Source organism: Argentina anserina, chromosome 3 (genome assembly GCF_933775445.1).
Source record: "Argentina anserina chromosome 3, drPotAnse1.1, whole genome shotgun sequence".
Lineage (NCBI taxonomy): Eukaryota > Viridiplantae > Streptophyta > Magnoliopsida > Rosales > Rosaceae > Argentina > Argentina anserina.
Window position 1 is genome coordinate 32,656,264 of NC_065874.1, and position 17,410 is coordinate 32,673,673.

Consider the following 17,410-nt stretch of genomic DNA (forward strand, 5'->3'; position numbering starts at 1 on the left):
GGTGAAGCCTCAAGGTGAAGAATCAATTTTGAGATCCCCTGGTGTTGAGCGAAAGGGTTTTTCTTTTACATCTGCCGTTCCTACCCAACCAAGGAGCTGTGTGGTTATAACATAAGGTGACCCCAGACCTGCAGCAATTAGAGGTAGGATGTCGTTCAAGGGTTTCAATCCATTAGTTGAGAAACCGAGTGAAGCATCAGCGATCCCTAATAGCGACTATCAAAGAAAGCAACACACTGAAACACAAAATCTGAATAGCCTGGGTCACCACCCTATAAAGGGCTTTCCTTCAATAACCGGAATCAACCATCAGCAAATCCTAATGGATACCATAAAAGGAAACAGTTTGAAGAAGTTTGTGATAAACCACAGTATCCAAATAAATTTCATAAAACTAATCAAGGTTATCGGCAGTCAAGACTACATAAAAATAGGGAATTCTTCAAGAAACCGGCTGATAGAAATTGCAGGACCAGACAATTCTTAGGCATCAAAGAATGTAATGAGAAGAGATTAATCATAACTAGGTGATGTCACTTAGAATATAATTGCTTTCATATCCTGTCAGTAACTTGTATGTAGATCTATGTAAGATAACAGACCCCATGCTAGACTTTAAACACAGACAATTCAAACAAGTGTAAGAAATTTTTTTGATTCAGCTTATAATTTGTATTTTGCATTTTTCACGCTAAGTTACATCCATATTCACTGCATTTTCCATATACAATACTCAAGTTGCCAGGTCTGACCAAAAATCAAACCAATTTTACTAGGTATTGTGGAGCCGAGAAAACCCACAACAGCGCTTGAGAATATATACCTCACTATCAACCTCATTTGCGAGCCAAATTCCAAACATAAAGGAACAAACCAGCCCCCAGAGGGCTAGTTGCTGTTTCTTGGAGATTTCAGCTTCTTTTTGCAGTGGCCGTCACACAATTTAAGTAGATGACAGCTCTTCAGCCAGCTGAAATTAATGGCCATTTGTTAATTCGTCAAAATTCTCTTTTCTATGTTGATGAATTGATTTCCTGTGAGTTATCTCATCCCTGCATAAACAAAGGATATCATTCTAAATAAGAGCTAAGTTCAACAAAGTTGTATCTGCATTAACTAAAGGAGAGGAACTTGCATCTCGTTTAGGAAAGATATAAGATAAAAAAGAGGTAGATTCAATCAAGGATTGTTTAGGAGATTAATATAGCAAGTGATTAAGGCTCTGTATTCTATCATTTCTCATTTCTGAATCAATGAAGTCGAGAGGAAGGTACACTTGAAAACAAGAAACCAGGCATCAAACATAATTGATAACTTAATGCAAACCTGACCTGAGACACTTCATGATTGAATCATAACGAAGAATAGCAATAAGTCTCCGCCTTGTTTCTTTTGGTGGTTGTCTACCACGCTTAACCACAGGCAACTGCTTGATATCTTTGGCCTCCATTAGCTCCTTTGCCATTAACAAACCTGTGTCTGGATAACAGGTTAGTAGACCTCGGGTTCCTCCATGAAAGCTGATTTCTCTAGTACATATAGAGGATACAAGACAGGTATTTTCCTGTAAAGATTCCAAATTTTGCATATCATTAGGAAATATGAGCTGTTATACTAGAAATCACATGCAACTATGTCATATGACGAGTATTAGTATATATAAAACCATAAACATGCATATATGTCACCACATACATCCAGAAATCTAGAATCACTCTTCAAGGTATCAGTTGACTTCCTTGATTGATACCGTCTCACATCACCATACGTCAATATTCCCTCCAGAAAATCTTCATCATCAACTACTAACAGACAATTCCGATGATTGTCATGCATGGATTGAATTGCCTCTTGTATAGTTACGGTCAGGGAAACTTTCACATAATTTGTTGACATGGCACGCGAAACCTAACAATTGCAAAAATTGGATAAGACAGGTTAAGTGAAGTAATTTAGAAGCTGAAAAGAGAGGCTGCAATTGCAAAAAGGAATGTGTGTGTGTGTGTGTGTGTGTGTGAGAGAGAGAGAGAGAGAGAGAGACCTTCAGATTTTCCAGAAGCATTTCTTCAGTTAATTCAGCATCAGAAGTATTTCCCATTGTGGACAGTTCCAGATCATCTCCACTATCACGTTGTCTCCAACTAACTTCATCTTTCTCTTCAGCAGCCGAAACAGAAGAGTAACCTCTTGCAGAATTCCGCGTATCAGATGCTTCAGTTTCCTTTCCCTGGTTTACCACAGAGGGAACCCATATTGCCAATCCAACAGCCCCCTATTTGCACAAAAATATACAAAACATAAGAACACAAAGCTTGAACATCTCTTGACATTGTCCGCACTTTCCCAAATTGGGAAATGATTTCATGAGATAATGCACTTCGACCAAATCTAACGATTTCATTCTGTTCAAGGAATGCAAATAAATCCAGCAGTTTTGAAGCAAAACAATAGAAAAATTACCATGAGAGGAAGCAATATTCGATAATCTTTTGTCAGCTCAAACAGAAGGAGAACTGACGTCAATGGCACCGAACAAACTGAAGCCAGCATAGCAGCCATCCCCACCTACGAAATTTTAGGGTATATCAAGTCATCTCAGTACATGTTTACCATTACTACAAAAAGGATCTTGTTACAAATTACAATACCAGTGCATATGCCTGTGGCTGAGCAACAGCAGCATTTCCTGGAATTGCTGAATTAATCAATTCTGCCGCGGAACCCCCAAATACAGCACCAACAGCAGCCCCAATCATCAAGCTTGGTGCATATAGTCCACCTACTAGCCCAGAACCCTTGCATAAAGCTGTCGCTACAACTTTGGCTGCTGATAACTGAGTTAACAGCCAGATTCCAGGAGCGGAAGCAGTCTTTCCAGTATGCAGAATTTCTTCAACATTTGTGAAACCCCAGTACAGAATCCCCGGATACCTGAGAGCAATCAAGCCAGCTCCTAAACCACCTAAAGCAGGGCATGCAACTGCAGGAAGGCCAAATCTTTCCTTGATATAATCAAAAAACTTTGTGAACCAAGCAACCAAGCGATTGAAGGCAACACTCACAGCACCACATAGCATTCCCAATATAAGGTAGAGGGGCAATTCTGCAAGGAAAAAAAAACAGATTAAATAAAAGTACTGCACAATAGGTACGTCCAAAAATACGTTATTACATCCTACAAAATTTAGTGCAAGTCAGTTTACAAGTATAGATGTCCTGGGTTTTGCTTTTTGGACAATTCAATATCAAAATCTAGAAGTAACTGCAATAAGAAAACGTAAATCAAAATTTACCAAATGCTACACAAAGTGACTGTTAACCACCACAGGTCATTAACATAGCACATCCATTCAACACACACATATGGATGCCACTTTCGGACAAAATCAAATGGTGCATATAAAGATAGATCAAACATGAAGTATACATTTATAATGACAAAGGCTAAAAACAAAGAGAGAGAGAGAGAGAGAGAGAGAGAGAGAGAGAGAGAGAGAGAGGCAAAGTTTATTACCTGCAGCAGATTTCAAATCGTAAACAGGCACTGTGAAGGCTGACTGTGTCCCAAGTAAAACATTAGATACTGTCGAGGATATAACAGAAGCCAATATAATCATTGCGGTGGTAAAAGGAGGAGAGTTCTCTGCTCGAAGCGGTCTTAACACCGTTTCAATAGCAAAGAAACAACCAGCAACTGCCGCATTAAATCCTGAAAAGAAGAAATCCTAAAACTCAGTATCTATTGGTGCCATTGTTAACATAAATTGAAGAAGCAGAACTATATAAAGAGGCACTGTTAAATACATAGATTATCACCCCATTATTGTAGCAAAACACAATAAGTATTCATGTCATTGATTTAAGCCATGCAGGTTAAAATGATACTGATTACGAGTCCATGTCACAATGATTCCTTTGTCATTTTACTCATACTAGGAATGGCAGTAATTGCCAGCTCAGTACCATCATGCTTGTATTTGATGATCTGAATACCAATAACTATTACACAGAAGCCTTCCTAAGTGCCTTTGCTTTCAGATCAATCCTAATAACACAGAGCTGCACTACTTTTGTGCTCATACTGAAATTGTATGGACATTTCAAGTCTATCCTGACTCCTGAGACTCACATGGCAAAATAATTGCATTTACTAAGGAATTTCACACTTCCCACAGTTCTTATAGAAAGAACTTAAATCATTTTTCTGTTTCTAATAGGTACGGATTAGATCATTAGATTGATTGTTAAAGGAATGAAGGTAATACAACACTAGATTATTGTTGAAAAGTATTGTGTGGCATGAGTTTTCGTCATCATTTAGTGAAAAGAAAAAAAGTTAGGAGGACAAAGAAACAATGAAACAGAACCAAATAATGAAATATGTGGAAACAATTGCTGGACATGTGATTCTGGTTACCTGAAGAAATTCCAGCAGCAGCACCTGCTGCAACGAGCGCAATCTTCCTTTCTCTGTTGTTTTCCATCATTAATGAGAACCCATTGGCACAGGATTTTCCAATATCTACACTAGGGCCTTCAGGACCTAAAGAACAACCAGTACCTAACGTAATAGCTGCCTGGACGGCCTTTATTGTTGGAAAGACGCCAGCTAGTAAATCAAATCCTTGCCCCTGAGAGGAACTGGATTGCCTTATTTGATCTAATATTTCAAGTAAACCATGCATCATGCCAACAATAACCCCACCCGTAACAGGTATTAAAAGTATCCGATGCCAGGTATCGCCCAGTCTCTGCAGACGGAGCCACGCCGCACCTTCATTTGGAGTACCAGCCCAGGCCCATTCGTGTATAACATGTACCTAAAGGAGCACTACACTATCAACAAAAGTGAAAAGAATTGACTAAAATATGACATATTCTTATATTCTCTGGAATCTACAGCTTAAAGCACCATCCTTTACAGTAATTGACATTTATATTGTCTCTAATCTCTCTTATATTACTTTCTCATTTAAACAATGCAAAGACACAGACAATAGCGTAAAAGTTCACAGTTCCAGAAACTAACAAGTTATCAATTTCAAAACTTGGAAAATATTTCACAATTTCAAAACTTGGAAAATATTTCACAATTTCAGAAACTAACAAGTTATCAATTTCAAAACTTGGAAAATGCATTTGGCAACCACAAATCACCATCTCTCATCAGTTGCATCCTAACATAATTACCAAACCCAGATTGACTGAAATCATTTCCAAATAATCTACTACTTGTCTAGAATAGGCAGAGTCAAACATCATAGTACACTCATCATTTAACTTAGAAAACTCCAAATTTAGGAGAACTGGATCTAGAGCCAAAAGCGCATCCTTTTATCGGTGCTTCCCAACCAAAACTACCAAACCAATTCCTCACACAATTTTCATTCCAACTCTAAACTATTAAACTACAGTAACATTTACAATACCTCGTAAAAAGTTCAAAGTTTGGCAACCAAAAACCACCACCTCCCAAGCTTCTAACCATAATTATCAAACCATCAAGTAAATAAAACACCATACACCATCTTTATCACTACATTATACTCTCTACGGTGTCCAAACAATTCAAAAGTGCACACATTATTCATGGAATCACAAAATTCAAAAAAGCTAGATCATAATTTGATGAATGTGAATAGAGTACATGTGAAGCTCACCCCTTTGTTAAATGCAGCAACAAAGAGACCGGTGGCGAGGCCGAGAATGCACCCAAGGAGAAGCATGGCCCACTCTGGCGGAGCACTATCGGCAAGTTCATCGTCCTCATCGATTCCGGCCGACGACGACGAGTCATGATTACTACTATGCCGCAGCTGATCCACCGGCGATCGCCGCCGCTCCCTCCGATTACTCTCCCAATCTCTCTCCCTATTCCCTTCGACCCGCTTGAAACTGTTCCGGCGACCGGAAATCCCTCCGGCGCCGTCCAAATGCTTCAGCAGCAGATCCTTGAACGCACCGACTCTACTGCTCGGGCTCGTGCTACTTTTCCGGCTCAGTATCCCCTCCTGCGCTTCCAAGTCTCCGTTGCCGCCGTCACCGCCGTCGTCCTCCGTCGAAACTGCGCCGTGCTCGTCTTCGGTGTAGTCTTTCGAGGATCTCAGCAGAAGAGTCTCATCGCTGTACTCCTCTCCTGACATCCTCCTCACCCAATCGAAATTCCGATTCTGCCCCCGTCGTCGATACTTCTAACAATCCAGAATTCGATTCTCTCTGGTTTTTTCTTCTTCTTCGATTCACTGTGATTCTGTTACAGGCCACATTTGCTTCAAGAACTTCTCGAGGGCATTTTCGTCATTTAATTCCCCTGTACGTCTCAACGCGTTGGTAACTACGGAGAGCATGACGGTTCGGGTCAACTTATGGGCCGTGTTATTCGGTGGAATTATCAAATAACCCGGCCCATAATAATAAAGGTTGTATAGCCGGGACTCCTTTTCCGGTTAGGCTGAGGCGTTGCTCTCGGACGACGTCGTTTGAGGTACCTGTTAAGGTGAGAAAGACTCGTTCTTTTTGCTTGAATTCCATGGCTTCTTCTCTAATTTTCTACTATGTTGTGTTTCTCATGCTTATTTCTCTTGTGTGTATAAAAGATGGAGACCTTAGCTATGTAGTAGTGTAGTGTGACACCATTTCAACTCACAACATGATCCTGGTTTAAATCTAATCAAGCTTTTTGTTGTTGTATATAGGTTAGAATCACTAGATGGTTCGGTTAACCTCACCTCTTTCAGCATGTATGTGAAGGTATTGATGTGTCAATACTCACAGCCCAGTACTAAACCCTAGTGGTACACTGATATTGTGAATTCGACATATGATGGAAGTTACTTGCAGGGCTTCCAGTTTAGATATAGACCTGATATGATGCCATGAATAATTCTATAAACACTAATCAGACTAGCTAGCTGGTAGCTGCCATATAGGCAACAGTGACATCGTAGATTGCTATTGCTACCATTTGCTAGGGATTGATCGTCCTTTGTTCAATTCCATTGCAACCGTCTTAAAGCTTCGGCATATTGTAGGGAATTACATGCTTCTCTATTTGCAGGGCTTCCAGTTTAGATATAGACCTGATATGATGCCATGAATAATTCTATAAACACTAATCAGACTAGCTAGCTGGTAGCTGCCATATAGGCAACAGTGACATCGTAGATTGCTATTGCTACCATTTGCTAGGGATTGATCGTCCTTTGTTCAATTCCATTGCAACCGTCTTAAAGCTTCGGCATATTGTAGGGAATTACATGCTTCTCTATTTGATTTCTCTCCTACCTGCAGCTTTCATTCCCTTATTGATTTCTTTATCCTGTGATAATTGTCCAGCTAGAACCCTTCCCAATACAAAATCCCAAAACATGAAATACACTGGATACCTAGCTAGTGATCGACTTGGAATTAAGGATTTGCGTCCCATAGATATAGTCCCATAAATATTTGCGTCGATTGAGTTGTGAGCTAGCAGAGCATAGAAGAGACCTGATAGAATGACCACTTCAGGTTAGTGTACAAGATCTGTTTCACTGTTTGTGTTCTTGCTGATAATTAACTTCCCCATAAAACATATATATTTGTTCCATGCATGTTTAGTTTGCATCTATAGAATTATGTTTTTTTCGATGGAGATCTATATATTCATGTTGATGTACGTAATTATGTAATGTACTGTGATAATTCAGGTCCATTCTGGGAATAACATTGGTTGCTAATAATACGTATCGATCTTTTTGTCTATTCGATCTTTTTCCTCTCGTATTTTCAATATATCTCTCAAAGCATGGAGCAATGTCAAAGGAGGAGATTGGATCTTCCTCTATGGTGCACCTCAACATTGGAGGACAAAAGTTCTGCACGACTGTTCATACTCTGAATCATCGGGAACCAAATTCTAAGCTTGCTGAAATTGTGCACCAGGAGCCTGAAAACAAATATGTTTTCTATGATAGGGATGGCCAAATTTTCATTCACATTCTTAATTGGCTAAGGCGTGGCGTTCTTCCAAACTTTGATGTTGTTAATGCCAAAGAACTTTTCAGAGAAGCAAAATACTACCAACTACAAGGGCTGATCGCTGATGGATAACATACTAGCTGATTTTACAAGCCAATATATTCGTTCTTCTGCAAAGAAGTATGAGTCTGGCTCTCTAATTAATAGACGAAAATTTCAAGGTGCTAAACTTTGCGGCCTCAATCTTTCATCTGTAAAACATTTTCCACGCAGTGATTTTAGTACTGCATGTCTAAGGAATGTGTCATTCTCACATTCAAGACTTTTGAGTTCTAAGTTCGACAGAGCAGATGCCGAGGGTGCTGACTTCCGCATTGCAGAATTGCCATGGTGCATGTTCATTCAGTGGGGCAAATCTCCGTAGAACTCTGTTTTCTGGTGCAGATTTGAATTTTGCAACCTTAAACAATGCTGATCTTACTAATGCCAATTTTAAGGGAGCAAATTTGAGGTATGCAAAGTTAAACGATGCTGATATTACGGATGCCAATTTTCAGGGAGCCGACTAAGTCATGCAACCTTGAATAATGCTAATCTTAAAAACGCCAATTTGGGGGAGCAAATTTGTATGGAGCAAACTTGAAAGGTGTCAAGTTGAGCAAGACTAAAATGAAGAATGCAGATCTTTGAGGTGCTTATCATAGCTTATCAGAAGCCGATCTGGAAGAAGCTTACTTGGAGGGTGCAAACTTCACTAGATCATCTTTCCCAGACTCTATGGCTCTTTATTTTCTTAGCTCTTAGCTTCCTGGCATATAATACATAGAAAATACAATTGAATGACATTTTCTAACACCTTCTCTCATAAGGACCTTCTCTATAATATATGTAGCCGGACCTTATCTCATAAGGACCTTCTCTATAATATATGTAGCCGGATGAGACTCTCAATTGTGTAAAACATTATTTCTTAATTTTGAGTCATTCTATATGATTTATATTTAAACTATTTACTGTATGCTTTAAATCAGAAAATAAATGTTTCTGTTATGTATTGAAAACAAGTGTTTGAGGTTTTGTTATGTACAAATGATCGAATGATGGTATGACTCCGAAGCTCAAACTTTTGGTAAAGAAGGTAGTGCCCCATAGACAAAGATATACAAGTAAGCAACTCCACTATTTAGTTTACGATGATCAATACTTAATCTTCTTTTGATAACCATAGATCTTCAACTAGAATACACAATTTGTTCAACCTACAACCACAAACCAAAATAGATGATATTTTCGATTAAAAAAAAAGATAATATTTCTGTTTTGAGTTCATACAGCAGATCTTACACGTACCGATATTATTGAGTTCATACAGAATGAAACCAGCAGTAGGAAGAAGTTGAAAGGTGTAAATCTTTCTGGCCTTGATCTGTCAGGGTTGGACCTGTCAAAGGTGGATTTTAGCTTTGCATGTATGAAAAATGTCTGCTTTGCAAATTCAAATCTTGCAGATTCGTGTTTCAATTACGTTGATGCCGAATGAGGGGACTTTAGCTATGCATGTCTGAAAAATCAAAAATGTGTCTTTAGTCTTTTTTCAATCATGTTGATGTTGAAGGTGGGGCTTTTAGCTATGCCTGTACGAAGGATGTGTGCATTTCGAATGTAAATCTTACACGGTCGTGTTTCAATAATGTTGATGCTGTGGTGGGACGTTTATTAGCTATGCATGTATGAAGGAAGAAATTTTGCACCTACACTGATACTCTAACTCGGCCGGAGCCTAATTTGTGATAAAGTGATATGAGGTTCACATCCAAAACCAATTGGCAATAGATGGAGTGACCCAAACCCTTATAAACCCACAAGTTAGGTTCTAATTCCCAATGTGAGATTTATATTCTCAACACGCCCCCGCACGTGTGGCGAATTTTCAAGCCATACACGTAGATAACATTTTGGGTGACGTGGAGTCCGTGTGGCCATTTGGACTTCACACGTGGACGTGGGTAACCCGCTCTGATACCATGATAAAGTGATCTAGGGTTCACATCCAAAACCAATTGGCAATGGATGGAGTGGCCCAAACCCTTATAAACCGACAGGCTAGGTTCCAATTCCCAAGGTGAGATTTATATTCTCAACACACCCCCGCACGTGTGGCAAATTTTCAAGCCATACACATGGACAACATTTTGGGTGACGTGGAGTCCGTGTGGTCATTTGGGCTTCACACGTGGATATGGGTAACCCGCTCTAATACCATGACAAAGTGATCTGGGGTTCACATCCAAAACCAATTGACAATGGATGGAGTGGTCCAAACCCTTATAAACCCACAGGCTAGGTTCCAATTCCCAATGTGAAATTTATATTCTCAACAATTCGATGCTTGGTGCAATGTTTAGTGGAAGTGTGACGACTGAAGATCAAGAGGGATATACGTTAATTGATAGAGATGGTCGAATATTTTGGGTGCATCCTCAATTGATTGAGAGATGGCTATGATCATAGTCTGGAGGATTTTAAGTATCCACAACTTTTGAAGGAGGCACAATACTTTCAACTCCAAGCCTTGATAGATGGAATTTACGATGTCTTGGACACTAAGTGCATATTTGTTACACCGTACTAGCCCGCACAACTTAAATAAGGATTGATAAGGAATTAGTTTGGTGTTTGTTGCATATTGGTACTAACTTAAATGACATTGCGTATGAGATTGTGAAAGATATTAGGGCTGTGAATTTTTGGGTAGCAAGGTCAGAACAGAGATGAGCTTGTGCATAAGAAAATGCAGATTATTGAAGCTGGTAAAGTTGCAGCACCAGACGCAGTACAAAATTAGTGTAGGTTAAACTTACTCTAATGAGTCCTCCTCAGAATTATCAATTAGGGGTACCAAGCATGCACTAAGAGGAAAGAGAAGTTAGGTGCAGGAGATTTAACCTGCCGTGATATTATCAAGTTGATCGCATAGAATAACACACATCGAAATCCGGGATTATCATTCAAAGGTCTGAATCTTTTTGGCCTTGATCTATCTAGTTTGGACCTATCATCGATGAACTTCAGCTATTCATGTATGAAGAATGTATGCTTTTCAAATGCAAATCTTTCATGTTCGACATTTCAAAATGTTGATTTGGAAGGTGCCAACTTTAGCAAAACAAATTTGAATGGATCCTCATTTGATTTGCGCCAGTTTTCAAGGAGTCTATGCAATGTGTTAAAAATCTCTGTTCATCTTTTAAAAAGGCCTTAAACAAGGGCCGTTGTGGCTTAAGCAATATCTCGAGTTCGAAACTTTGTGGATGCAGCACCATGCGATGAGAGAGTCAACTTCTATACAGATGTCGTCAAACTCAAAAGAGATAACTTGTAAAGGGGTACTACCGATACGCCAAAACATTAAAAAAAAAGGCCTTAAACAGGGTCAAGTAATATGTATAGTCTTTTCAAAATGCCTAAAACAAGCTCAAGTTATATGTATAGAATAGGACATGGGTGGAGATAGCGGTACCATTCTCTGGAATAATGACATTATGTAGCGAAGTTATCAGTTTTCAAAAATTAAATTAGAAAGTTATGTAACTCTGAAACTCGCATGTGTCGGGGCCCTTCATTATTCTTATTATCAAATGCATTTTGAATTGTACAATCAATGCTTTAGAAACAAAGCTTAGTCGGTTTACTCGTATGCCTCGATATAAAACTTCCACTCGTGTTGTTGTCTATGTTTTAGCCTCCGGTAGCCGTGACTATATGACATCAACCCCAGGGGCGGAGCTAGAGCAAGAGAGAGTGGGACTCACCCAAAATTTTAGAGAGAAAAAAAACCTACATATAAAATATGTGTTAGCATGGAATAATTAGGGTTATATATATATATATATATCAGTCCCACTAAAAGGCAAAAATTATAAGTCCTTCTATTAGTAATGATTTTGTGACAGATAAATATGAGGTTTCAACTTTCAAGTACTCTTAGAGTAAAATTTAGTTAATTGAGCTAGGTTTGTATCTATATATTTTATATTTGATACGATTGTATATGTATCTTATTTAATTTGTGATATATTCGAATGATTATAGAGTTTATTTTCAATTTATATTAGAATATCGTCGAAACTTTTTCTGTATACAAATTCAAGTCCCAACCGGTTTGAATTTCTGGATCCGCCACTGATCAACCCAATTTGAAAACTAGCTTGGCTCAAGGCAGTTGTAACCAGAACAATTTAGTTCATCACTCCATTTCCCCCAGACTGAATAATTGTAAAACCCTAGCTAAAACAAAAGGATGGAGAGAAGAAAACGCCCCAAGAACACTACCAAGTTTAAACCAATTGGGGCTCGTTGTAACCACGAAAACCAAAAGTAACCCAAGCCCAAACCACAAATATCGAGTCCTTTACCAAAACAGAAGGTTAATGCAACCCTGACGCACATTTCAAAACTTTTCATCCTCTTCATTATCTCAACAAACACAAAAAGATTAATTTAAAAAAAAATCAAAATCTCAACCTGGTAAAGACCTTTATTATATTCAAAGCTGCTGATCAGAGATGCACACACAAAATTGACTATTAAACCAGCTCTGGCCTCCATTTCCAAACCGAAGGAAGCTCTCTCTCTCTCTCTCTCTGCACACACACAAAAATGGAGGCATCTAGGGTTATCAGATTGGGACTCTTCCTGATCTGCAATTGACACTACTGATTGGATTCTCTTGGATTTGAAACCTGAACCCCCAAAATCCCCAAATTCCAAGTAAAGTCAGAATCTTTGAAGGAGCTGTACGTTCATTTCCAATCTGGGTGGCTCCAAATTTCGAATCTTTAGATGGAATTGTGGAAGAAAAGAAGGAAAGATCAGTTCTTTATCATTTCCAGCTGAACCCCCAAATTTTGGATTTCAAAGATTTTTGGTTTCACCCAAATTAAACGAACATGCACGCTCGCCACCGCAATCCCGGAAATGGGTACCGGTCTAATTCGATGGGTATGGACCGTATCGGAATGGGTCGGATCTCGCCGGAGACCTCACTCCGCGGCGGCCGCGGCTATTACAACAACAACAACAACAACAGCTCCGAACCCCCTCACCGGAACAACAACGCCGCCTTCAATCGCGGATTCGGCCGTTCGAAATCTTTCCAGCCGCCGCCGCCGCCACCTCCGCCCCCGCAGGTGCCGGCTCCGCCGCGGAAGGGGGGCAATATTTTAATGGACGCGGGGCGGATGGCGGCGGAGTATCTGGTGGCGCAGGGGCTACTGCCGCCGAGCGTGCTCTCCGGGACGTGGCAGAAGAAGCAGCAGGCGGAGTTTGACGGTGATCAGATGAGAGAGGACGGCCGGACGTCGGCGCTTTCCCGATTAGGAAATAATTCGGAGGGAGGGTACAGAAATAGAAGGTTTGGGGTTGGTGGGGGTGGGGGTGTGGACGAGTTCAGTAGTAATGCGAGGAACAAGGGGAGGAGAAGGAACCGGGGCGGGTATGGGTCGGATACCCGGCCCGATTGGGGGAGGGAGTATGGGAGGAGCGGGTCGTTTTCGGATAGACATAGCCGGGCTTCTTCCGAGGATGATTCTAATTCGGGGAGGCATGAGGAGCAGAAGGTGGGAAGAGATGTTGGGAATGCATGGCAGCAGAATGCTAGGGAGTGTGAGGATGCAGTGGATTCGGAGACGAAATCGGAGAAGGAGGACATGAGCTCCAAGCCGAGTTCTTCCGGGACTGGTGGAGCTGATGGAGTTGCTGAAGTTAATGTGGAGCCCAAGAAAATGAATGATGTGGAGATGAAGGATAAGGAATGTGGAAACAATGACGGCACCGAGAAAAAGAGTGATGTGGAGGACTTGCCGGTTCAGGTGAAAGCCGAGGCAGAGGGCACTGACTTGCTGAAGCTATGTAAATTTGCCAAGGTACCTACTAGGACTCGCTCGGCATTGACCACTAGAGGTTTGAAGGTCGATCCACTTCCAAGTATCCAAGAGGGGAGCACGTCGTGTGGCATTGGTCTGCAGGTGGGAGGATCATCTCAATATTTAGTCAAAGACAGTACTCATGACGTCTCCTCAGGTACCCCAGTATTAGATAACACTCATTATGCAAGTTGTGTTGATACTGAAACTCCTAAAGTTGAGTCTAGACAATCTGTCGGGGATTTAGTAGAATTGGGTTCTGGATTTGGTATTGAGCAGAATAAGTTTGCGAGGTCTCAGTCATTACCAGATAGAGCTTTTATTCGTGAGAATGAGCAACAATTAAGTCAAGGGCCAGCAGGACTTAGGAGTTTTAGCTTTGTAGTTAAGGATAGAGGTGAAAAGAGAGCTTCAGAAGACTATGATAAGCAGATGGAAGCAAAAAAACCAAGAGAATGGCTTCCATATGCTGAGTCAGATGATTGCTTCCAAATTTCCAATTTGAGCGAAAAGAAAGCAAGTCCGTTGGAGGACAACACTTCTCCTGTGGAGAAAGTGATTGTAGCTGTTGATCATGACAGCTCTATGGAAGATGATCCACAGTTCCAAAAAGATGGAGCTGAAATTTGTGTTGATTATATGCAAGAGAAACAGCTTTTTCCAAATTCATTCGACCTTAATCTCATGGAGGTCAATGATGCACATGAGCATCGTGATAATAATCTTGTAATAAACTTCTCGGATGTCTCTGGAGTGAAGAAAGAAGCAGCACCAGTTGATATTGACTTGTCAATGAGTAACTGCAATATGTCTCATGAAAGCAGTAGACGCACTGTGGATGTCAACGAGATTGAAGTAATTGATTTAGAAAATGACTCTATTCCTGAAGACAAGGTCTTCAATGATGCAGAGAGAAAGTAAGTTTTTTTTTTTGGGTACATTCCTCTGTATGAGTACTGATTTAAGATGCTCTCTCTTTCTTTCTTTTTTATGAATTATACTTTAGTTGCTTCCTTCATCAAATAATGTAGTCAAGCCTTGAACTACATTTCTGTCGGTTTGGTCTCCCCAATGTACATTTAATTGCAGTCTTAGTGTCATTATCAAAAAATTACGTATCTTTTCATATTTTTTTAGTTTATTTGGCATGTGGTTCTGAAGTTGTTTTGATTAACAGGACAGGGACTGAATTTATACCGCTAGATGGCTTTTCCAACCAACCACAGTGCTCTAGCGGTATGCCTGATACCCAAGATGGTTATGGGCTAATGATATCAGAATTGCTGGGAAATGATTTCCCAGCTTGTTCTTCAGTACCAGAGAATCTTACTCCAATGCCTAACGATATTGGTCTTCCTAATGCAGAGGTACTGGTTGATTACTTGAATTGAGTTGTCTGTTCAGCATAGTGATTATTCATCTATAACGTATAATAAATAGATTTCTGATATATACTTAGTTGTATGGTTGTTGTCATTTGGTTGATAATCTTTATACTCACTTTAGTGCATGATTCTGCTCTTGTGTAGTTTTCTTGGTGTGCTTTGATGGAAATATATTTACAAAGTGCATGCATGAAGCCATAAATAACTGACATATTTATTTGCTTTCAATTATTGTTTCAGGGGACTCTTGCAGATGATGATTCAATATATATGGCTCTGGGTGAAATACCATTAAGTAAGTCACTGGTTTTGATTCAGTGGTTCATTTCCTATTATATTGCTTGGATTGGGATTGCTTGTTTTAGAACATTCATAGCATAACCTTGCCCAAGTACCATCATGTTGCTACACATATTTACGTAACTTAAGCCATATAGTAACTATGTATCTGCTGGATCTAGAATGAATGGAAATGAGAAAACAAATGCCTAAAGAGTACCAATATTGCTAAGGATTTTAAAACTGTATCCTTACTGTTTGCTAATTGTTTCCAGTATGCAAATCATGGTTTGAAGTTTTTGTGCCATTTTCATTTCTTTATATGTTTTGTGATCTGTGTGAAATGTGATATGGATTAGTAAATTGATGAAGTGGTCAAGTAAAATATTTGGGAGTTATGACCTGAAGGATCATAGATTTATAATGTACACTACATGGCAGAAGATCTTACATGTTGGTTAGCTAGCAAAAGGTGACTAGAAAGTTGAAATTAGATTCGGATCACTAGCAGCGCAACATCAATGTGATGGGGTTCTTTGTTAGTTAGTCATTATCTAGAATAACCGATATTGATAAGTAACTGCTATTTACTGAAGTGTCAAAAGAACATTGAGGTGAACTGTAACTAGGATAGGAACCACTACTATATGATTTGTATCACTCATTCACTTTCATGGTGTCGTTATGATTTGTCTATTACAATCTTTGACTTTCCATAGGTTTAATTTGTTGCTATCATTTTCTTAGATATATCTCTTATACCAGTTTCCTACCTAATTCTTCTTATATTTACCTTGCAGCCTTCATGAGGCCCTGGGAGCAGCCACCTCCGCAAGAGTATGAGAAGCCCTTTTGATCCAGCTAACCATAGAATTTCTCAGATGCATATTCTGATATGCTTAGAATTGGTCACCGGGGCTCCTTTTTACCCATATTAGCTCTATGAAGTGGTTAGCTTCCTTTCTTTTATTTGATTTGCTTATAATAGAGGGTGCTAGTAGGTCTTTCCCCTGTTAAGAGGTTCAAGAATGTTGTATGCTTTTAATTATCTGTTTTACTTTGTTCTAAAATGGAAATTGTAATCATGTTGACTGGCAGAAATTGTTGAACAGTCCATTTGTTACCTCTCTATCCTCAACTTGTTCACCCCATGTAGATTTTACACCTAGTTCTACATTGAAACTGTTAATTATGTTGACTGGGAGAACTGGTGGGAGAACAGTTTGCTACTTGTTTCCCACATTCTCTATTATAAGATGATGCTAATAATTAACCCAGGATATTACACAGAACCCTTCTGAAACTAGTTGTTAGAGTCCTGAACCCTTATGAATATGCATAGTACAGTAGTCTTGTCAAGCTAGCTTGCTAGTTTCCATACAAATCTGTCCAAATATTCCTATTTTCTAGGTCTTAAAAAGGAAATTTTGAGCATTGCTTAGTTGCGAAGAGTTGCTCTGATATTTACTGGCCGGGGTATAGTTGTGACCATACTGTGCAATGGAATTTTGACCCTTTTGATTGCTCTATTATTACTTGGCTCATACATCTGTCTTATACCTTCACTTTCTCTGGAAGTTTCATATTTGCATATATTTGATTCTGTTTACTAGAGAAGGTTGAAAGCAATCTTTAGCAAGCTTGGTTGATTTCATTTTCATATCCATTCCTGCTGGCCTGCTGGTTAATTATAAATGTAGAGTGGGAGCTGGTTCCCTTGTTGGAGGAAATCAACTCTGCTTGTCATCTTGATATGTGGCAGATAGCGATGGAGTGCCCATTCCAATACTCATGATGCTTGCAAAGTTGCAATTCCACACATAAGCAACTGTTGAAATTCTCAACCATATAGCTATAGCATAC

The 17,410-nt window shown here is 39.6% G+C and overlaps 2 protein-coding genes across 2 annotated transcripts; one reads left to right on the plus strand and one right to left on the minus strand.

The window, feature by feature from the left end:
- Positions 1–636: 636 nt before the first annotated feature.
- On the minus strand, positions 637–6,245 carry LOC126786168 (chloride channel protein CLC-f). Its single transcript, XM_050511910.1, has 9 exons — positions 5,661–6,245; positions 4,418–4,820; positions 3,515–3,709; positions 2,649–3,103; positions 2,461–2,565; positions 2,042–2,272; positions 1,696–1,908; positions 1,332–1,564; positions 637–1,052 (listed from the first exon to the last, which is right to left on the minus strand). The coding sequence occupies exons 1-9, from the start codon at positions 6,141–6,143 to the stop codon at positions 977–979; spliced, it is 2,394 nt and encodes a 797-aa protein (XP_050367867.1). The 5' UTR covers positions 6,144–6,245; the 3' UTR covers positions 637–976.
- Positions 6,246–12,557: 6,312 nt separating this feature from the next.
- LOC126785951 (uncharacterized protein At4g26450) lies at positions 12,558–16,676 on the plus strand. Its single transcript, XM_050511633.1, has 4 exons — positions 12,558–14,800; positions 15,061–15,250; positions 15,509–15,563; positions 16,348–16,676. The coding sequence occupies exons 1-4, from the start codon at positions 12,909–12,911 to the stop codon at positions 16,401–16,403; spliced, it is 2,193 nt and encodes a 730-aa protein (XP_050367590.1). The 5' UTR covers positions 12,558–12,908; the 3' UTR covers positions 16,404–16,676.
- Positions 16,677–17,410: the final 734 nt, after the last annotated feature.

Excerpts from the sequence above, each read along its gene's own strand:
- LOC126786168 (XM_050511910.1), bottom strand. The coding sequence starts at position 6,143 with ATGTCAGGAGAGGAGTACAGCGATGAGACTCTTCTGCTGAGATCCTCG. Across the intron at positions 2,566-2,648 it reads AGCCACAGGCATATGCACTG|GTGGGGATGGCTGCTATGCT; the intron begins GTATTGTAATTT and ends AAAATTTCGTAG. Across the intron at positions 1,909-2,041 it reads TGCTTCTGGAAAATCTGAAG|GTTTCGCGTGCCATGTCAAC; the intron begins GTCTCTCTCTCT and ends TGCAATTGTTAG.
- LOC126785951 (XM_050511633.1), top strand. The coding sequence starts at position 12,909 with ATGCACGCTCGCCACCGCAATCCCGGAAATGGGTACCGGTCTAATTCG. Across the intron at positions 14,801-15,060 it reads TTCAATGATGCAGAGAGAAA|GACAGGGACTGAATTTATAC; the intron begins GTAAGTTTTTTT and ends TTTGATTAACAG. Across the intron at positions 15,251-15,508 it reads TTGGTCTTCCTAATGCAGAG|GGGACTCTTGCAGATGATGA; the intron begins GTACTGGTTGAT and ends TTATTGTTTCAG.